General features: G+C 45.7%; 1 protein-coding gene across 2 annotated transcripts; it reads left to right on the forward strand.

Annotated features, from left to right (window-relative positions):
- The first annotated feature begins 370 nt into the window (after nt 1–370).
- ZDHHC1 (zinc finger DHHC-type containing 1) lies at nt 371–18,595 on the forward strand. 2 transcript variants are annotated; one of them, XM_056500984.1, is made up of 11 exons: nt 371–501; nt 1,610–1,828; nt 3,561–3,736; nt 4,364–4,465; nt 5,290–5,414; nt 5,749–5,907; nt 9,253–9,365; nt 14,062–14,147; nt 14,789–14,882; nt 15,855–15,963; nt 16,135–18,595. In XM_056500984.1, the coding sequence occupies exons 2-11, from the start codon at nt 1,610–1,612 to the stop codon at nt 16,668–16,670; spliced, it is 1,719 nt and encodes a 572-aa protein (XP_056356959.1). In that variant the 5' UTR covers nt 371–501; the 3' UTR covers nt 16,671–18,595. The 2 variants fall into 2 exon arrangements, with proteins under 2 accessions (XP_056356959.1, XP_056356960.1); XM_056500985.1 differs by having other exon boundaries at nt 377–501; nt 16,393–18,594.
- The last annotated feature ends 3,589 nt before the right edge of the window (nt 18,596–22,184 follow it).

Here is a 22,184-nt window from a genome sequence, read left to right on the forward strand (position 1 = left end):
CCAAACTCCGCAGTAAAATTCTGCAACCTCATTACGTCACAGTATAAATCTGAATATATATATATTATATATGAATATATATAAACAAAAATACTGCTTTTTCATGCCGTAAATACTGGTCGATACAATAGGGAATGGAATTTCCCAGGAGTGGGATAGCTTTAGCTCACAACCAGCCTCCACCTCTGGCTCACTGGGCATCTTCTGCCCCATCTGTATGGAATGTCACCCCTTGGAAGGGAGTGTCGCAGGCAGGATTTCCCCGGGGCTGTTGTAGGACGAAGCCTCGCTCCTTCCTCCCGCATCCCCGCGGAACGATCGCACTCCAGCGCATTTTGCCCCCTGCGCGCCGCCGTAGCCGTTGCCATGGCGACGAGCGCAGCGGCCCGGGGCCCGCGGGGGCGCCCGGAGCTGCCGCGGAGGCCTCAGCCAGGGGCCCCGCGCCCTGCCTGGGCATGAGGCGGGTCCGGGGCCGCTGTCAGCCGCTTCTGCGGGGAGAAGGTGAGGGGTGGGAGGTGGAGGAGTGGGGGAAGGGTCTCATCAGAGCGGCTGCTTAGGAAACTGCCCACTCGGCCCGGCCACTGGCGCTGCCCTTGCGTCCCGGTGCTTCTCTTTTCTACCCTAATAATCACTTCATGCTTTGGTTTTTATATTCAGTGTTTTCTGGAGCTGGGTATAAAGGCGTGCCGGGCATACCCACTGCGGGTCTTGTAACAGGTAGTTCTAAGTGATGCACGAGCAAGTTTTCAACAGCCTAATGAGAAAAGGATTACACGATTGGTAATGATTTCTCATCAGTCATGAGCCAGTTGCCATGTAGCAACTTAAATGATGAATGCAGGCAGATATTGCTGATTACTTCAAAGGGCAAAGTTAGGAGTTTTTTATTCCAGCCTACTTGTTGATTAGACCGTGCTGATGATCATGAATTATATTCTCTATTCTTACCCACTCCTCTACCAGTTGACCCAAAAAGACATTTCCAGCCCTTTGCCAGGTTCTGTAGAGCAGTTGGCATACCAAGGTTGGAATTGTCCTGCTCACTCTTTCAGCAGGTTGCCGTGCTTGCTGTCTTCCAGCCCTGTGAAGTTGTCCTGGCACTGGAACCATTATCAAAAATACCACAAGTGAGCCAGAGACCTCCTCCTTTCATCACTCTCCTGTGCACGTTAATCAATCTAATTGAAGATGTTTGTCATGTTAGGCGTTAATTTCACATCCTCTTCAGTTACTAAGGAAGGGTAAGAGTGGTGCAGAGGTACCTTGAGTCAGCTCAGGTCCAGCAGAGCTTCTTTGTACTGGTTTTGTGATGCTGCCCCTGATGCTGCCTGCTTTGCTCTCCCTGCTATCTCGAGTTTTCTGTGAAGCAGAGCAGCCCAACTCTGTTGTTAGAAATTCTCTACCCTGTGGCAAATGAAAAACAGCACCTAATAATCCACCACAAACTGAAAAAAGGAGAAACTGCTTCTGAGCTCAGAGCTCTTTCTCTTCACATGTGTCATCATTTTAATCTCTAATTTTGTCTGCCTTGGAGCATCTGTCCAGCACCAGGGCTCAGTCACTGTACTTTTGTATCACATTTTTTGTTTTCCATTTTTTATCTCTGTAGATGAATATCTGCAATAAACCTCATAATAAGATAGCTCCAGAGGATTTGGGTGAAGCTGTCCCTGAGGTGAAGGTCCAACGTGCTCGAAGAAATGGCTGGAGCTGGCCCCTGCACCTGTTCCAGATCATTGCCTGGCTGCTGTTCCTCTTCTTTGCTCTGGTTGGCTTTGGAATCCTGGTTCCTCTCCTGCCCCGCCACTGGCTGCCTGCTGGTTATATCGTATCCTTGGATCCTCAGGAGAACATGGGCTGCTACAAACTATCACTGGGGGGTTTTAACGGCGCTAGTTAGGTACCACAGAAAGAATGGGAGAAAAGCACCTGAGCCAGAATGTTTCTCTGAATTGCAACCATCATCTTGATAATTTCCTGACTATAAAAAACATTTGTTTTGAGATCCTTACTTTAGATCACTGATCAATGTTCTGCTTGTCTCCATCATCACTCTGCATTAAGGTTGTTACCTTTGCCTCCAATGCTCTTCTGTTGCTTCTGCCTATGTGTCTCCTTTGCTTTATATTATTCTTTTACAAGTGTGCTGCAGGGTTTGAGGGAAGTCGTACAACAAAAGCACCTCCTGAAACATCCTTGTTGTGAAGGCAGCCCCACCTCTGTGTGCTGACTGGGTGAGTCATGAAAGGCAGCTTGACATGCTCGTGGTTCTATGGTGTGTTGCTTGTGATGGCTCACAGTGGATGTTCCCCCTGGGTGCTCTCCTGTGTTCGGTAGAAAATCTGGGAGTGATAGACAAGGTGGTGTGACATGAACCTCAGAGTCTCATGGGACAGTCTTGAGCAGCACTTTAGTACACATCTAACAAAGACAGTGAAGCATCTGGAGGAGAAGCAGCTGAGGACACTTGGCTTGTTCAGCCTGGAGCAGCTGGGGAGTGATCCCAGTGCTCCCAGTGCTCCCAGGGCCATCTGTACTATCATCTGTGCCCAGGGAAGGGACTTTAGCAAGACCAGACCTTGTTCTAAAGAGATGGGGAGTGCACTTACATCATTTATACATCTGACATGGATGCCTTGTTATGGTTTTATGATTGTTATGGTTTTTACACCTGCATGATTTAGACATTAATATAATTAGCTGAGTGGTCTTACATCTACTTAGCTTGCTCAAATCCTTGCTGTTATCACAGTTCAAACCTCATGAATTTGTCTACCAAATATCTTAATAATGCAATCTAAAGTTACTCTCAATTCAACAGATTGATACTTTATCAAGTTTTACTTCCAGTTAATAAAGCACTAATTTCTATTAGTGCCAAAGGCAAATCCCTTCCTGATCTGCTCCACCAGCCATCAAAGCTCCAGTAAGCTGGACCTCTCAGAGGCCTCCTTTTTTAACTTACTACACTGATCTGTTTTCTATAGGTCTTAGTGTGATCAATGATGTGCACACCTGGGTCTATAGAAACGATGACAAATCCTGGGGTCCTTTGTAGGACCCTTTGTTTTGAAGGTGTGCTCCTCTTCCTTGGGATTCTAAGGAAAAGGAAAGCAAGGTAATCAATACTGCTTCCTTGATGTGACCTTTTTTTTCTTGGAAGTCTGCTCCAGTGAAAGGGCATGTGTACAGCCTCAACCATGCTCCTTTCCAAGGAGTCTGTATGGACTAACAAACTTAGACCTATGTCAGTAATCTGTGTTTGGGGTCAGATTCTGGTAAGTACAGGTAACTTATGAAGACATTCTGTGCTAGCAAAGACACTTTTGCAGGGCAGAGTAGTACATAATGAGGAGGGATGTTCCTGTAGATTTAGTTATCTTTTTCCAGAGGATATTTATTACAAGGCAAATGTCTCTATCAATAAAGTTCAGATTAAAGCTCAGGTGCAATCAGTTATGCAGCAATTTCTGATTCTATGCCATAAATTTCTCATCTGCCTGGGATTTGTGCATTAAGGAATAAAAGATGTGTGTTAAATCCTTAACTGTGTACTTCAGTGTCCAGGAGTGTGTTTTATCTACCATTTAGTTGTTCATCTTACTGCAGTTTCCATTGATCCTGCGGATGCAAATGTGCGAGAAAAAAACTATCTGGGGCCTCTGGCCACCTTCAACCGTAACCAGCACGCACATGTCATTGAGAACCATCACTGCCATGTCTGTGATGTGGATGTGTAAGTATCTTTTCTTTCTACTGCTCTGTCTTCTTCACCATTGCATTTCACCATTAGTCCTTAATGTCAGACTATAAGGCTTGAAATTGAGCTGCTACAGTGCAAGTTAAGCTTCATCCTGTGGCAGGGTTCAGGTAGTTGGGTAGGGGCCTTATGTCAAATGTGCACATGGTTCCGTGTTTTATTTCATTGCTCACGTTGTGTGGAGAGGGCTATAGTGTGCCATGTTCCCTGGGTGTTGGTGTTTTACCTAACAGTGTGTAACTACTGTGTGTGTGTGTTTGTGTCTGTGTGTGATTGTCTCTGGCTGGATGCTGGCCAGTTGCAGGAAATTCTTGGAAGACAGGCATTAAGATCAAATTGTGTAGTACTGCTGAAGGGATTCAAATAAGAATTCAACAATCTCCAAATTAAAAACCATACAGTGCAATGAAAGGTGAATTTTGTAGTCTTTGAGACTGTGGTCCAGCAGTGCCAGAAAAATTTGGGAGATTAAGTACTCCTGATGCAGAAGGTTTACTCACTATTACCAGGATCTCTCCTGCTGTATCCCCCTGTGTGTGAGTCACTGAAAAGTCATAGTAATAAGCTGGTGCTGCCATGCTGATGCCACCCTTTCTTTGGCAGGAGTGCCAAGTCAAAGCACTGTGGAACTTGCAACAAGTGTGTGTGTGGCTTTGATCATCACTGTAAATGGCTCAACAACTGTGTGGGAGAGAGGAATTACTGGTAAGAGTAATTCTCACCAGTGTTGAAGCACAACACTGCATCAATAATGTGGCTCCTTCTCTTTCCAAGGTTCTCCTTTATCTCAGTCCAGTCTGTACTTTGCCATGCACAGCCGGTTTTCTTTTATCCCCTGGCTGAATAGAATCAGTCTGGAGAAAACTAGATGGAAAATAAAAGCATAATAATGATATTCAAATAGCCAGGGATAAAATTCCTAAACTTAGAATGTTGTAGCTGAACATCTGTAAGTAAAAACAGAGAACATAGAGTTATTATTTGGTATTTGGAAAAGCTTACAGGATGTTAATTGAGTGTCCTTAGTGCTTCTGAAAGCTGGAGTAGGAATGGAACATGATGGTGCTGTTCCAATTTGAAACAACCTGCATTCAGATCATGTGCTTTCCCAACAAGTCTTGCCAGTTGGCAGGAGTCACAGCAGCATATAGAGACCTCTAATCCATGCCAGGTTTGAGATAAGATTAAGAAGACTGTCAGTGATGCTTCTCAATTTACTTTCCTGCACTTAAACCCCATGGAAAGCAAAGTGGGGGTATTGCTGGGTGCCATGTTACACTTCCTTCAGATTTTGTGCAGGGAGCTCTTTGTCCTAGATATACTTGACTGTTTTGTAACCATGGTTGCACTAAAGTGTCACCTTTTAGTCCCTCAGAATAACAAATAATAAGTAAAGCTGTTCACCAGTATCTATCATAAGTGTATGACAGTAATTTAAGATAGCTGTCTCTATCTTTATTAGAGGCTGGGATGTTGAATTGTATGTGTGATGTTATTGAAGCCACTGAGATCTCTCCCTTTCCTGGCAGGCTCTTTTTGAATAGTGTGCTGTCTGCCATTCTGGGCCTGGGGCTTCTGCTGCTCATTGCTTTCTACGTCTTTGTGGAGTTCTTCGTCGACCCTACGGTGCTTCGCTCTGACCAGCACTTTGATGGTACAGCAGTGCTTCACATGAGCATCCTGGGAATCAGCCAGCATGTCTTGATGAGGGTTTGGATTCTATGGGCTCTTCTACTGAGGAGGAACTCCATTCCTTACTGCATCAATTTTATATTTCTATTAGAGTATCTCTGCTCAGCTGGATAGAATATCTTTCCCTACAGATCTGATTGCTCTTACTAAAAGCCCTGCAGACACCAGATTTCTTAGGCTTCCAGTGCACAATGGGTCTGCAGCTACTTTTGAGTTAACAGGATTTCCAGCTGTAAAGTTTATTTAGAGATAATTCTTACCTGGACAATCTACTTACCTCTAACTCTGTTTTACAGCTTTGAAGAACCACATGGACCGCTGGTTTGTGTTTCTTCCTGCATCTCCTGTTGAGACTCGGGCACCTGCCATTTTGGTGACAGCTGGGATTTTTATTCTTCTGAGCCTAGTGACCGTGATCCTGCTGGGACACCTCTTGACCTTTCACATCTATCTCTGTAGGTGTTTTGTTCCTGTCATCTACACCCCCACTTCATTTTTGCTTATCTTCTACTCATTCTGCATTTTCTGTGTGTTCACCCGTGTCACTAATACACACCCATTGTGCAAGATTGCCATTGAAAACGTGCAAAATTTGGATTTAACGTTATATTTCTGAGTTCCCCCCGTACCAGGTAGGCTTATCAGTGCATTTGTAATGTGGGGCTTGTGTTGGGCCTCTGCAGCCATATTCAAGCTATGTTGTCCTGAAACTGAAAACACATGGGAGAGTATTGGAGAGTCCAAGTGGGATGAACTGGTCATTTCCAACTTAGTGCCAGTGATGGCAGATTCAAATTTACTCCATGTATGGCCTTTTTGAGTATTCTCCCAGTACTTCTGTTGTGTGAGAGAGCCTGCTTTTTCCCTTACCCCAGAGAAATGCAGATGTACAGAGCTAAATTTCTGATTGGAGCACTGCCATCCAGGTTAAGGTCCCTTTATGGAAATTGTACCATATTGATACAAGAAGATTTGTGGAATTCAGAGGAAGAGGCTTTCAGAAAGGCTTCTCTTTAGATCTGCTGCCTGTTGCTCTGTCAAGAAAGGATATTTATGTTTTTTTATGTAGAGGTGGGCATCAAGAACCTTTTTTCAGCCATCGTCTAAAATTAAGCCAATGGTTTTTGGCTGCTGATGAAAGTCATGATAGGGAAAGATCTTACATTTGCAGTAGCTGTGGTGCCAGAAGTGGGAAAGAAGGGATGTGGTGGAAGAGAAGTGAGGACAGCGGTTACAGAGAATCCTTGGATGGATTTTCAGGTTCTCAGTCAACAGACCTGCAGATGCCAACAGAAACTAGGTCAGCACAAACCAGCATGGCTCCAGAAGCAAAACAGTTGCACTGCTGAAGTGTAATGTTCGATAGGAGAGTTCCCCAGCTGGCATGGACAGTGCCCTCAGTGAGGACCCCAGTCATCATTTTCTTCTAGAGCCTCTTTCAGCTTGACTGAAATTTGGGCATGCTGCAATTTTACTTCCTTGGTAGAATTTGTCAGTGTTTTTTCTGGGTTAATGGCACTGCCTGGAGATTTGAAAGGTTCATCTAGCACTTTTGAAAGACAAAAAGCATAGCAAAGCTCCAGGAAGGTTTCTTCTGAATGAAACACGATTATTCTGTTTAGTCCAGAGTGGTGTTTATTCTGTCCTTGTGTGCAGCTTCCACAAGAGGGTGCTCCCTGCCTGAGATAATGACCTGCTTTATCTGTCAGACAGAAACCTCTGTGTGTGCCACTAGTTGTGCTTTGGGCTTGGGGGAGATTTTGCTGCTCTTGTCTTGGAGTGATTCTTTTTCCTCTTTCAGAATAAATTTCAAGCTAAATTAACTTCTACTTTTAATTCTACTTCTATTTTTAAATCTTTATCTTCCATCTTACATGGAAACAGAATTATTGCTATTGTTTTTAACGTTTTATTGCATCTGCTGCCCTAGTGTAACTGTTCCCAGATGTGCAGAATGTGGTGTGTAAGCCCTTGCTTTGAAGGAGGAGTGTCACCACACTGAAGCCTTTATTGTGTGCTGTATATGAGTATGCATTACTACTGGGCTTCAGGGAGACAAAGTATGTCTGAACTTAAACTCCTCTTATTTCATACCTGTAATTGTCAATAGTCTCCTCTGAATGTTTTAAGGTAGGCAGTGTTTTAATGAACTGTATTCCCTCTTTTGGGACTTGAAATACACTTTACCAATTAAAATGTAATTACTGTTAGTCAGTATTTCTTCATATACCTTTTTGTTTTACAATAATTAAATAACAGAAATTAAATAGTGCCCCTGTGAGTGGTACTACCTTTAGGCTTAAGTCAGGTATGACTATTAAAATTTAGTATCTAGTTTTGTTACAAGCACAGTGAAAATTTCAGAGTTACTCTCCAGATTTTAGTTACTCAGTATGATCACTCAAAGAAAGTAGGTTATTCTCAAAATAGTAGGTCCATGTATTCAGAATTACTAGTCTTGATTCAGACTCAGTTCTGGAGGCATTTGGTGAAGCATGGAGGGAGAATATTTTTTTCCATAATACCAAGAGGCTGATAACAGTATAAAAAGAAAAAATGGTAGGAATATAGGAAAGCATATAGAGTTATTCACAGACTGATTATATTTTGCATGTAATGTGCTGCAGTGTTATCTGGCCAGAAAATACAGTATTTTAACTGAATAACTCTAATAAAACATTTTAAAAGTTACACTATAAGTATTCAGAAACCAACAAAATCCAAATTAAAAATTGTTAATAGGCCTTTGCTTATGAAGCAACATTCTGTTTTTCAAAGAAAGCGAAGGGTGCCATTCTAGGAGCACTTGCCAGCACCCTGCACTGTCCCTGTTAAGTAATCACTTGGCTGCAGACTCACATTCATCTCTGTGTTCTCTCTTCTTGGCCAAATGGATCCTGAATTTTTATTTCTTCATAAGGTGATTGCTTTAGCAGAGGGGCACCTCTCCTCTGTTTTCCCTCACTTCTCTGTGAAGTAGTCCTGTGTTTAGGGCATGGTTTTGAGAGGTAAGACATCAGTGATATAAATGTCTTCAGACAGAGGGAGGATTTTAATCCAGATGATTCTAGGCATCTGCTTTAACTGCTGTGCTTCTGTACAAGAGGAGGAATAACTACCAGGCTGTGCACTAAAGCCCTTCTGTATCCATTTCTGGGGTTTATTCTCTAAAAATACTGAAGAGGGACAGAATGGGAAGAATGTCTGTGTTTTAGACTCTTTTGGGTCTCAAGAAACTAAGTTGCTCAGAAATATCACATGCTTTTAGTCATTCATGAAAGCAGATGTGTTTGCATGGGGACCTGGAGAGCTCAGAAAGTCAGGGACATGTGAACTCTGGGCACATCTGTTTGGCATGAGGCAAGCTGTGCATTTGATGTTCACTGATTTGCACATTAAGTGTCTCAATCACTACAGGACACACTAACCTGCTCAATTTCTTCTCTCCATTTAGCACCACATACCTTTTGATTGCTCACTGAGCTTTTGTACAGTACAAATCTTAAACCTGTTGGGCATGAATAATGGATTTGGCCTGAAATGAACTGAACAAATTACTACAGTATAGAAGGCTGTACCATTCTATGACACTTCAGAATAGCAGGACTATAAGAAAGCTTTGTGATGTTGGCAATAAAGGATATAGTAGGATGTACAGTGCACAGGTACTTTTGGCTTAGATTATCAGTTTCTTCATGTTCATAGTTACTATTTGATTGTATAGTTATCCAGCATGTTTGTGTAAGTGCAGTCAGGGTGGGGCCTTTCCTGTGCTGACAGGTCTCTTTCTTCCCTTTCAGTGTGGCACAAGCTGACTACGTATGAGTACATCCTGCAGCAGCGTCCCCAGCAGCAGCCAGACAAGGCAGACAAGAAACAGGACTCTTGTTCCTCCCAAGTGAGACCCAATCAGGTACTCATCCTACTTTCAATCCATTTCCCAAAAACAGCCTTGCTTGTTTGCAGTGTAAACTCTGCTTCACTTTGTTGAGCTCCATATTTTAAAGGCAGTTGCTAGAGGTAAGACTTCAGAGGTACTTTGATGGAGTTGAGTAGGATGTGAAAGAGTGCAAGGCCTGTAATTCCATGAACACTTTAGGGGTAAGCAAGTACTGCTTTCAAAGGAATCAATCCCACCCACTCTCTTCCTCCAACACTTGTTTTGGGCCCTGCATTATCTTGTCTCTTCTGCCAGCACAGCTGTTCATTAGGACAGGGTGGAGGAACTCATCTGAGTAACAATAAACTTTATTAAAAAAATAGTTGAGCTGGCTCAGCTCCCTCCCATTCGGTTCACCAAGCAGTCACATAAATGCCTGGCTCAGCACAAATGAGGGTGACTGAAGAGTGGGAACAATCCTCTCCCTGAAAAGGACAGGACCATCTGTTGGGGTGGCACTTCAAATCTTGGGGCTTGTGTCATGACTCCACATGAGACAGGCTCTAGGGCTGGAGAAATTTGGGCTAATCACTGAGCAGCTAATAAAACCAGTAATTTAACCATCTTCAAAGTGAAAAGGACACAGGTTTTTCAGAAATGACCCAGATATCTGCTTTTCTTTGAAATGAGTCTGTATAATGATAAGGGACCTTGTTATTACCATGATGTAAATCTATATCTCTATAAAAGGAATTCTACAAGCTCTTAAATGCTACTAGACTCTGCAGAGGCAGATATATTAGGCTCTGAATTGAGAGATTCAGTGTAATTTATTTTGCTACAAGGCAAAATAAATTATTGGATTAACTCGAATTTTGACTGGACACATTCTGTACTGACTTTAGCAGGGGTTTGAACTAGAAATTTCCTGGTTTAAATTATTCTGTGATGCTCAATCATTTGTAACTGTTTATGCAAGTAAGTTATCTACTACAGAAGCAGTTTTATGTTTCATAAGAAATTAATTAAATGCAAGCTTCATCCTGTAGATATTCTCTGCAGAGATACTGGGATGTCTCTGGATTAATCCATAGTTCTTCCTTATCAAAGCAAAGGGGAAAGTGAGTTCATTCAGTTTTGTATAATATGAAGTCCCTAGCTTTTCATATATATTTTTTACTGTTTTGGAAATGTTGAACTTTAAGTTTAAACAGAGGTTTCCATAACAACAAAAAATATTTGGCACTTTGTTTCACAGAGCTTTACTTACTATGAAAATTAAAACAGTAATAAAGCTCTAATCATCTAGTTACTGAATTTTAATTGATACTGAAAAGGTATTTGAACAGGTATGAGCTTCATGTGTTTGTGCACATTTGGGATGTTGGCATTCAGTGGTGTTCTCCTGTCTGCACTGGTTCTTATCTAGATATGTGTGAATATGGTTAATTTGAAGCAGCAAGGTGAAAAGGAGTTTAGTGTTTCAGGACTGCAGTTAGGACCTTGGGGAACAAGAAAGACTGGATGATGCCCAGTAACATTGTTAAGAAAAATGTTAACCCACCAGATTTTCCTTGTTTCTTACATAGCAACCAGAGATAAACACAAACAAATAGATTGGAGTAGGAGGACACCAAGTGACTTGCCTTTTGTGAGCTGTGTTGAATACAGCCTTCTTTAGCTTGAACACTGCAACCCTTTGTAATTGATCCAACGTGTTGTAAGCATAAAATGTAAATCATCCTCTTCCCACTTTTGTCTGAACTGTTCATTCATTTTAGGGACTAAGAAGAAACATGCATTTCCCCTTTAATGCTTGTTTTTGAGCCTTATTCAAGCTTGGGTGTTGATTTTGGCTTCAGTTTTCTGTGTTGGTCTTTGGCTATGTTCAGGTTAAAGGATTCTTGTTCAGGATAAAGGATCCTTATGTACTTCTAGGATCCACAAAGTAAGAGCCCTAATTTTGCACAATTAAGTGGTTCAGATGTCACAAAAAATGCAAAACACTTGGACATATTGGGCCTTTGCTTCTATTACCACACCTAAAGCAGGATGTGGAAGTAACCATTTTTTCTATAGTCATTTGCAGTCCAAAGAAATATAAACTAAACCAAATCCTATGCTTTAATGCATAATTGCATTCATGCCAGGGAGCTGGTTTTCATATGAGGCCAGCTGGGATGTGATTCTTCTCACATTCCTAAAGCTTTGAACTTGCTTTGGAAACTGATTCAGGTTGGTGGGGTTTGAGTTTAAATACTAAACACAGATTTTACTCAGCTTCCCTTACATTTTCAGTATTGTCTCTTTCTTCCAATGTTGATGTAAGACAAACTTTGTCTTCACTCTCAGCACTTTACTTGAGACAAGAACTTTTTTTTCCTGTTCAATTATGTTTCCCCTCCAGACAGACAGCACTTCAGGGCACTTCCTGACACTGAAGTGGCTGATAAGGGCAGCTGCAGTGGGCAAGGGAGCTGAATCCATCCTGGGCTTGGGGTGGACCTTGGGGTGGTCACAGCCAGAACTTGGTGAATGTGGCCAGGATTTGCACAGGGCAGAACTTGGGCAATCTGTCAATCCAGCAGTCTGCTTTCAACAGGAGCAGCAGCTGCATCCTGACAACCCAGCTGCAAGGGGTGGCTTGTCTTGGTGCTGCAGTGGAAGGATTCTCACTCTCCTGTTAAGTGCCTGGGAGCAGAGGGAGGCTTAGGCTCTGTGCTGTGGCTGTAGCTTGTGTCACACTGTGAGAGAACATTGTATTTTCTACTGATTGAGTCTCATTTGTTTTCGTAGTCAGCTCTAATACTTTACTTTCATTTATGTGGCTGCTTTGGTTCTACATTATTTATAGAAGGCTGAAATTAACAAAATGGATTTAAAAAGGTTCTTTCATTCCCTGCTTGGAAAGAAATTATCCATGTTATTCTCAAGATGAATCATTTATTAAGCTCCCTTGAAATGCCAGTCCTGCAGTCCTGTTTGTGTGCTGTGGACATTGAGTCCTGATTGTTTTCAGTTATTCAGTGCAGTGGGATATCTCCTGCTGCAGCTCATTTCAGCCATGACCTGCTTCCCTCTGAAAAGACCTGCATCTCCTGCCTGTACACTCACAGTGACACGAGACTGTGTCTGGTCTCCTTCCCTTGTGACTCAGGTGCATGAGGCCTGAATGTAAATCTTGATTGTAAATGTCCCAAGGAGCTGTGAGGAGACATTTGTGTACACTGTGTTCACTTGGTGATGAGTGATGATCTGACCTGAGTTACAAGTTCCAATTGAAATACATGTGGTAAATTTGTGCAGATTATTAATCTTGCAATTGGATAAATTTTTAAATCAGAAAGTAATATTTTTGATTGCTAAACCAACTACTTTCAGATGTTATGTTACCACCTATAAACAGATGAAATTATTTTTTTCTCTTTTTATTTGCCTTTCCTTTTTATTCCTAACATCTGAAATGATTTCTTGGCTGCCACTGAATGTGCAGCTCCATTAATTGTTTTCTAGTTCAGAGTCTGTTGCTTTGTGCTGCTTTTCCCACATGCTCCACTTTCCATCTTTACCTCTAGCAATATTGATTTGTGGTGCCATTTTGCCAGCCTGTAATTTAATATTGCAAAGATCTTCCGCAGTTCTTTGTGGCTGGCTTTCATTTTTAATGTCTTACATCAGGGAGTGTCATCACCAGGCTTCTCACTGCTCTGCTCTTTTGTTGATTGTTTTTGAATTTGTTGAAGTGCAGAGGCCCTGGATCTCTCAGGAACCCATTTGTGGCGTGTCCAACTTTGACTTCATTTTCTCAAATTTGCTGATCAGACTGTTCAAAAAAATTGGTCTTCATGACCTTGTTTTAGCTATTTTTGAAGCTAATGCTTATCACATTTTAAATCCTTCCGTCTTAACCTAAAAGTTGCTTTAGTTACTTTAAAATATCTTTATAGTCATTGAACAGTGAAATACTTATGAAGAAGTTCTCTTTATGATTATTTAAGTCTAAGAGCAGCTGATAAGTGGTGTCAGTGTTCTATTGGGCATGGTTTATCCTTTTTTTGATAACAGGGTTTCATAGTCCTCATCCCTTGGTACTCTGACCATCTTAACTGGTGCTTTTGAGGGAGAACTGGGGTTCCTTTCCTGTAATGCAGCACTTGGATTTAGGAGGCTTATTCTTATAATGTGTCTGAATATATGCAGTTTTCAAGTTCAGCTGTCATTACTCTGAGCTCATCCATACCTGAGGCAAATAAGCAATGTATCACACTTATTTTAAAAAATCAGAAGGTCTTAGCCATATAGGGTCACACAAGAAATAGAAAACACTTTATGTTTTTCCTGTATATTTCATGCTTCCATCTTCCTCACCTCCATTTTGCATTTAAGACATTTTTTGCATTCACTGCAGAGCTCCTCAGATTGAACTCTGTAACTAATGGAAGCTTTAAGTGGTATTTTGAATGTGGTCCCAAGAAATGACTAAGCTGATCTCTGTAAGTGTGATTTGGTTTTGAATGAAATACTGAAATACTTTCATACTTAATCAAAGGCTTCTAATTGTGCCAGTCTTGGTTTTCCATCTTCTTAAGCAGCAGTTTCCTGATGTGCTACCTGTAAGGACAAAAGATGTCTGACATGAGGAGAAAGAGTACATCTGTAATGAAAATCCTTCTTCTCTCCTGTGATCATGTTAGTCTCAAAATGTTGTTTGTTTGTTTTTTTTCCCCAGGAAGCAGATTTACTGTCAGGTAATCATGGCTATACAGACCCTGGAATTCAAGTAGAGGAATTCTCAACAGTAACTTCAGGAAAAAGGTGAGAAAAGTTGAGGGTAAGATTCTCCCAGCCACATGTGTGGTGAATGGAAAATTGCTGTCAAGGTCGCTGATGGGCCCTATGACAAAAGTACTTAGAAAGATAGGGAGCACCAGTGTTTTGAGCAAGGCATGGTAAAATCTTTGAGTTTCAGGAGGGTAGATACCTGCAAGAATACTTGCCTTCCCTCTCCTGGGAAAATAGCATTCCTAGGATACTCTCTTTAGGCTGTTTTATATTAAATATTTTATATGAAACTGATTTCTATTAATTTTTTATATTAAAATTCCTTTAAGGCTGGCTGATGTGTCCTATAACTCCTCTATTGAGCTCTTTATAGTTACATGATTTGAGATTGTAGAGAAATGCATCACAAGAGTTACAAGTTTATAAGAGGCAAGCACTCATGGGAAAACAGGATCCTTGTCTCTTAATTAGTCCTTTCCTGTTAACTCGTGTCCCCGGGGATTTCCTTCTTATTTTGCACAATTGTGCAGGAAAAGTTCTCCTGCAGTTTTACTGGGAATGCTGTGTAAGGCAGGGGAGGCTGTGATCAGCCTCATCTGTACATGCAGGCAAAGAGGGCATCAGACTTAAGTCCTGTCTTAGGGAATCACTTTGTGTGTCTGCTGTGCTTTTAGCTTTCCAAAGCTCTATGTCCATAACCAAGGAGGTGACCCCAAGCAGAGCTCATCCCCTGAGTCCCCATCTCTTCACTCTGTGGCCCCTTCTCAGGTAAGGAGGATTTGCCACACATCCAACTGCTGCTGCTGACAGCCCACCTAGGTGCTTGGGCATGCTCACTCTAGAGCAGGCTGTGCTTAGCCCCTGTTCACTCAGGCTCTGCCTCCCCTCAGGGTGTGTCTGCAGCTGTGGCTGTGCCCTGCAGTCACCAAATCCAGGTGATGTTCTCCTGCCTCTGCTCACAGGTGTGATCAGAGCTATCCTGCAGTCCCTTCATAAGCTCACAGCTGCAGCACAGCTGCAATCCAATGCCTTGCTGCCTCAGTGCAGCTCAGTGACTCTGACTATACTGCTTTGTTGATATAAGAAGCTCTGCATGTTTTTGTAGAGCAAAATCCAACAGTTAAATGTTCAAATAAAGCACCTGCCCAGGGAAAGATGGTATGTGTGGATATGGAGCTTGAGTGTATGGGACAGCTCCCCAAAGTCTTGGACTGTGCTCCTGATATGCAGGTATCTGCATCCAGATGCTCTCTCCTCTTGCTCAAATGGCAGGTGGTGGTGCTTTTCCTCTTTCCTCCAAGCTTATTAATCATTCTTGCCATCTAGACAGTAAGAAAAATTAGTTTTCATCTATACTATATTTGGGAAAAGGACTGTCTCTTTCTTGGGACATCCTGTGCTGTGTGAGTTTTGGTCCCCTCTTGTAGTTTGGCTTTACAAATACATGTGACCAGTGTCTCATACAACCTCCAGCTCTATGAGAAAACAGCTTAAGGGTATCTACACAGAGAGAGTCACTGTATGCAGATAATGTGGGGGTGTGTTCATTAAATGCCTGTTCTCTATTACTGCTTCGTGGTAGCTCAGTCTTAAACAGTAAAATATTCTTGGACTTTGGTTAAACCTAGTGCTCATTATTCCAAGTAGGAAGAATTTAAAGGGTAACAAGTGAAAAAAATTGTCTCCTTACTTTGGGCTGGTGAAGTGACTTCCCTTCTCTTGGGTCACTTGCTTTCACAGCAACAGAAGAAAAGAAGAAAGAAAGTGCAGAAAGGTTCTTCCTCAGCAATGGACAGTGGATCTAAAGGACATGCCACACCTCTGCCCTCATTCCCAGATCCCCTGTCAGGTGAGAGAGCACCAGTCAGCTTCGCTGCTGAATCTTGCATAAATATATGTATGATTTGCTTTAATACTACTGGATTTGCCATAGCAGAGTTCCTGGACTTGTTGATGTGTTTGTGGGGCTGAGAGATCTCTCTCTCCTTAAGGTTTCTTCTCCCTTTATTTCCATCTGCAGAGTTCCCAACCACAGCTGCTGTCACCTCACCTTCCCACAGCCTTCACCTCTTAGCACCAGCTTTTCCTGTGAGAGCTGCTGTGTCCCCCAGCAGCATGGACCTCATTCAGGCAGCAGGGCCCCCAGCTGACCATCACTCAGAGTCTGCTGAGTCTATGGATGAGAGTCCTGTGGCTCAGACTTACCTTGGGAGCCCAGTCCTTCAAGGGCCTCCTAAGAATATCTCAGGCAACTCTCAACATTATCCCTTGTCCACAGACAATCCCAGAGGAGTCAGGAGGAAGAGTTTTTATTCTGAGCACAAGGTCAAAAGGAGAAGCTGCCAGCAGGATCGACGCATGGAACGAGACCTGGAACTTTTTTCTAAGATTCCTGCTGTGTTTGTAAGTAAGAGCAGTGGAGAACCTCTTGTCCCTCAGCCCCAGCCCAGTGGGAGCACGTCCGAGCCTGACCACAGAAAATGCACCAGCAAGCAGCATGTGGGCACACATGATCCATGCTCAGAGGACATAAGGACAAGCACCACAGCGGCCTAGGGATCACCCTTCCAAAGCCATGGCCTCTGGGAACAGCTTTAGTGCTGTGTAGAGGCCTGCAGGACCCACCCCTCACTGTGCACGTGCTGTCAGGCTGCAGTGCGACATTTCTCATCCTCAACCAAAGGCAAGAAGCAGCAAAGTGGCAAACCTGAGGTAGATTTGTTGCTCAAGAGAGCTCAAGTGCTTTCCCTGGGAAAGGGACAATCCCTCTTGGCCCTCTGCCCACTGGTACTGCAGTAACTTCCCAACAGAGTGTATGGGGAAGAGCAAGGCTGCACCTCTGCCATTCCCTGCACCCTGAAAGCTGTATTTCCATCTGCCTACACCCTGTCAGTCTTTGGATCATGCTCAGGGGCTTCAGCAGGTGGTCAGGGAGTAACCTCAGGATTGCCCTGTCTGTATACCACTTTCCACTGTGCACCCTCAAGCCAAGTCTGCCACCAGCATGTTCTCTGTAAGGCAGCATAGTTTGACCTGCTCCCCTTTCCCTTCCAGTTTGGGGTACCCCATGCTGCAGCATTCTCATAAGAAGCTTTGGGATACAGCAGGCCCTGAAACCTTTCCAGTTCCTGGGCTGCCAGATCTGTATTAGTCCACAGCCAAGCCAGGGGTGTGTGTAGAAAGGTCCCACAGCAGACAGTGGGGCACATGGCCAGTGCCTCGAGCCACAGCACCCTGTGCTGGGGGTGAGCTGCAGAGAGCTGTCTGGGCTGCCATCCTACAGCACCTGTGCTCTCCCTGCCCTCGTGGCTTCCCCAGGCAGCATGCCCCATTCCAGATCCCTGGCTGAGTGCTGAGGCTGGGCGTCCAGCAAACCCAGATCTGCCTAGCAGCCAGCTTATCTCAGAGCCCAGACAGCAGCTACACACACATCTCCATGGGCTTTGCCACCAGCATGGTCATATCTGACAGGATTTGGCTCAGCCCTGAGCAGCAGCACTGGCATAGCTGGATGCACATTTCCAGACACATCCCCAGCACAGCACACTGCTGGTGCTGTGAACAACCAGGTGCACCAGCAAAGAAAAGGAAGCCAGGGGAGTCTTCATCACCCTTCCAAACATTTTGATGCATGGAAGGCACAACTGACCTTTCTCCAGGCTATGGTAGGTGCAGGTTAGGGAAGGACAGGACAAAGCAGGGTGCTGTGAGAGTCAAGCTAAGCTCTTCTCCCCTTGTCTAGCTCAGTCTGCAAGCATTCCTTGGAGCTGGGTCAGAGCAGGAGAAGGGATCTGGGGACAAAGGCTCTTTGGGCACAGTCAACATGCACAGTAGGCTGGACTCCCAGCCTTGATGGGAGAGACTAGCCTGGCAGAAAGACATGGAGGTGTTTTAAAGGGCTGCCTTACCATTCTCTTCTCTTGTGTGATTTTTGTCTCCTGAAAGAACTGGGATGGGAAGCTTTGACTTTTCATCAAATTCTACAATCTGTTGATCAGAAAAAGTGAAGTCTTGTGTAGCTGTTGAAGTCATTTTGTCTCAGTTTGCAGAAGGGCTGGCCTGTGGTCACACTCCTTGCAGCTTCCTTGCCTGCTGTGGCCAGTGGTGCCTGCTGGCAGTGTGACCCTTGGGAAAAGCAGGTGAGTGTGGGCCAGCAGACATGGCACTGGTCTACAGAGACAAGGGCATTGCTCACCAATGAGTCCCTGTTAGACAAAGTCCTTCCTGTTGTTTCTCCTCATGTCAGCTGTCATGCAAGGAAACTATGTCCTGCAGCAATGCTGGGTTCATGGTTTTCCAAGGCCAGCTGTCCCTCCACCAGAAGGCATTGGTAATTCCTCTTCAGCAGGTGTCCCTGAGCAGACCTCATGTGTTTTCTTATTCTGTCCTTGCAGAATCAGTCCCAAAATCATCTATGGAGCTCTTCAGTAGCTCTGGCCACAATAAAATTTTCTATATTCTTTGCTAAATAGTTTCTTCCTTTCTTTTGCAGCAATTCCTGGCTCTGCCCCACTGATGATCCCCAGGCTGTTTGGTTCACTTCTCCCTCAGCCTCTGGAGTCCCAGAAAGGCTCAGAAGTGTAATTGATGTGGGGATGACAGCCTCTCCACAGGGCCTTTTGGGTGTTAGATGGGAGTGTCTCCCATAGAGGGATAGGGATCAGACCCTCTTCTCCCTGTGTAATCCAGCCTGGTTTTTGTGCTGGAGCAGGGTGAGCACCAGAGGGAGGAGGCCCAGCCAGCTCTGTGCTGCAGAAAGGCTGCTGTGCTCTTTGGGCTGAGGGGAACTGGGTTTCCTGGGCTATCAGATGTCCAGGGACATCCTTCTGCTGCCTTCAGCTGGAACATTTGCTCCACTCTGCTGAATAACTCAAGGCTGCCAAACATGCAAGGCTCTGTCTGGGCACTGGAGCAGCTGGGTGCTGAGCCAAGAGCCAGACTCCAGCAGGATGGGCTCCCAGCACTGCCAGTGTTGGACTCTGATCTCCTAAACCTCAAGGGCAGCAGGAGGATTGTGTATACCATGTGCTGATTGAAATTGGCTGGGGTTTACATTTTTGCCACAACCACATCCAAGGAGCATTGTCAAAGATGCACAGTGAGCACCCAAGAGTGCAAATGGTGAGGCTGAGACAGTTTTAGCTCCTGGACTCTCCTTCCCATCCTTGCTTTTGTCCTCTTGGGCCTTTAATTGACCTGCAGATTCAAGTGCCAATGGCATTTCTGCTGCTCTGCATGAGGAATGTCCACAGCAGACCTGTAGCAGTAAGCAAAAGGAGCAGGTCCCATTGGGGTGCTGCTGCAGTCCAGCATGTGGGCAGAGCAGTCTTGGGCTCAGCACCAGAGCGTTGCAATGACCACAGGCTGCAGCCCAAGACCATAAGAGAGCTGGGTTGAGGTGCTGATGCCTTCAGCTCCCCATCAGTGCAAACACATTGAGGTCTGACATCCTCAAGTACCTTCTCCAGCATGAAATAAGAGGTTTTTACCAGGGTGTGGACTCTCCCATCAGCTGGAGACAGTGCTCTGGACCAGCTGTTTCCACCACAAGAACTGTGGCTTTCAATGATTTGCAGGATGACAGCTTTCCACAATTCTCTGAAATCATGTCATGGTCCCTGGCCACTGTGTGGCAGCTGTGCCAGGTCCTGCAGTGCCTGCTCCAAGCTTCTGTCTTGGCATGGGATGCACGTCGTGCTAACTTTCATCTTTGAGCCTGGCTCAGGTTTCCTTGTGTCCTCTTTGAAGTCAAGGGGACCTTCCTTTGGGAAATGATTTTGTAGGAGTCTGTTCCTGCGCTGCTTTTGACACGTCCTGAGAGCATCTCGAGCTGCCTTGAGCTGCGGGGTGGGAGAAAGGAAGTTCCAGCCAGAGGATGGAGCTTTCCCCCGCTGCTGTGCCCGGGGCCGTGCCTGGCACGGCGGCAGCTCGTGCTCGGTGGCACTCCCGGCACGGACCCCGCAGCCCCGGTCCCGCTCGGCAGCCGCAGCTGAGCCCCGCTGATGCCTTGTGGACGCGCTGTTGCTGGGGTGACAGTGTACATATTGCACAACCTCCGAAACACTTCCCTCTGTTTTGTAGCAACTCGCTCTAGAGGAGCGGCGTTCCCGCATAACCTCATCCCACCCCAGGCACGGCCGAGCCAGAGTCTCGTTCCTGAAACGGGATGAGTCCCGGGAGGCTGCGGTGCCCAGCCTCGGGGAAGCGGGGGGCAAAGAGGATGAGGGTAAGCACAGAGCTCGTGCAAGCTCTAAGCAGCACCCTGAGCGGTCACAGCACTCCGAACTCTGTGTGAGGATGGGGAGAGGGACGCAGTCCTAGGACGACCAGCGCTGCAGCCGAAGCTGCACCTCGGGGATGCAACTGTGTGTGAGCCTCGGTGTGTCTGGGGTGAGCGCTGCAGTATTCTCACTATTTCTCTGGGGCAGGAGACAGCCTGGGAACATCCTGACCTTGGTTAGAAGGGAAAGGCCCCCGGCGAGCTGAGCACTGAGCCGTGCTCATGCTCCTCCACCACATCACAGGACCTGTGCAACCTCCCTCTCAATTCCTGCCCGTCCCGTGGGCTGCGGACCAAGTCACAGCCTCCTCCCGGGCTTCCTTTTCCGGGCTGCATGAGGAACAGCGGGAGCCGGCCAAGGACCGTGCTCCATCCCAACAGGGCTGTCACAGTGACAACAAACGCACAACAAACCGCAGCCCTTAGGAACCGAAACCTGACCTGCTCAACCCCACAACTCACCAGCCTGGCTCAGCGCCCCCCTTACCCGGCTCTCCCCGTGTGCCATTGCTCGGCTGCTTGGCTCTGCAGCCCCAGGACTAGCTGGAGCTCCTACAGAGGAGCTGCAGACATGTCCAGCTCCTCCTCCACCTGCTGCCAGCTCGGAGGATCCAGACTCCCACGCTGCCCACCGCTGCCAAGTCCTGCTGGATGCTCCTGCCGACATTACCTGGCTCCTGCCTGGAGCTGACAGCTGGAAGCAGAGCCAGACACCTGCTTTGGTGGGGAGCTGCAGGGCAAGATAAGGATAAAGCTGTACCTTCATCAAGACTTAACCATCCTCCTCTGTGTAGCAATAGTTATTCCCCTGTCCTTAAACCAGTGAGTTTACAGCTCGTTCCCACCTTCAGCAGGTGGAATGACACCCCTGGGTCCTTGCTGGCCTGCACAGAGTCTAGTTTAAATTCCCACTTCACAGCCAGGCACTGTCACCTCCGACCCTCTGCATTTTGGAACCTGCTTCCATGTTGTATGAGGAGCAGGAAGAATGCGTGATGAGAAAGAGTCCTCCTGGTGCCACCTCCTCCTGTAGCTCCCAGGCTCTCTGGCCATGTCTGTGCTCTACCAGGACAAACCAGAGAGAGGAAGAACATTTCTTGGAGAGATCTGTCTGGACTCTGGCATCAGACGAGCCTCCACACTTGCCCTTCCTGCTCTGGATTGTCCTTCCCGCATGTCCTTGCCACCCTGCCTCTGGCTGGGCTGTGAGAGAGCAGCTCTTGTGGAGCCCCGGATGGAGGGGCTCCAGGATTGCTTGGGGGGCATAATAAAGTGGGGTCCTTCATGTTTCTGACCAGCTGGGCCCACCCGAAGTGGTCAGGTGCTGTGACTCACCTGAGCCCTCTGGCACCAGCCCTGGCACTCACCTTTGGGCTGAGAGGTAAAGTTAGTGATCCCAAACTCTCAGAGCTGCCTGGTGGCTACCTCTGGAGGTCTCCAGACCCTAATCCAAGAGAGAATCAGTGTAAGTTGGTTGCTCATGACTTTGTCCAGTCAAGAACTGGCAACAGTGTCCCAGGAGACAACAGGTACCTCTCAGCCAAGAGCGGGAGGTTGTCACTGGGGCTGTGCCCCACAGCAAAATGCTCTGGCTGCACAACCAGAACTGATGCCCTGGGGCAGCTCAGCCATGGGGACACCTGTGTCTGTCCTTAACCTGCAGCTTCTCTGCACAGGGACCAGGGCAGGCAGACCACAGGGTGCCAAAGACTGTTGTTTGAGCCACTTCCCGGTTCCCAAAGCTGCTGATTTGCCCCTCAAAGGCAGGAGCAATTCTCACACTGTATCCT

This window comes from Oenanthe melanoleuca, chromosome 11 (assembly GCF_029582105.1).
Source record: "Oenanthe melanoleuca isolate GR-GAL-2019-014 chromosome 11, OMel1.0, whole genome shotgun sequence".
In the NCBI taxonomy this organism is placed as follows: domain Eukaryota; kingdom Metazoa; phylum Chordata; class Aves; order Passeriformes; family Muscicapidae; genus Oenanthe; species Oenanthe melanoleuca.

Coding starts and splice junctions, on each gene's coding strand:
- ZDHHC1 (XM_056500984.1), top strand. CDS start 1,610: ATGAATATCTGCAATAAACCTCATAATAAGATAGCTCCAGAGGATTTG. Junction 3,737..4,363: donor CATGTCTGTGATGTGGATGT/GTAAGTATCTTT, acceptor TTTCTTTGGCAG/GAGTGCCAAGTCAAAGCACT. Junction 9,366..14,061: donor CCCAAGTGAGACCCAATCAG/GTACTCATCCTA, acceptor TTTTTTCCCCAG/GAAGCAGATTTACTGTCAGG.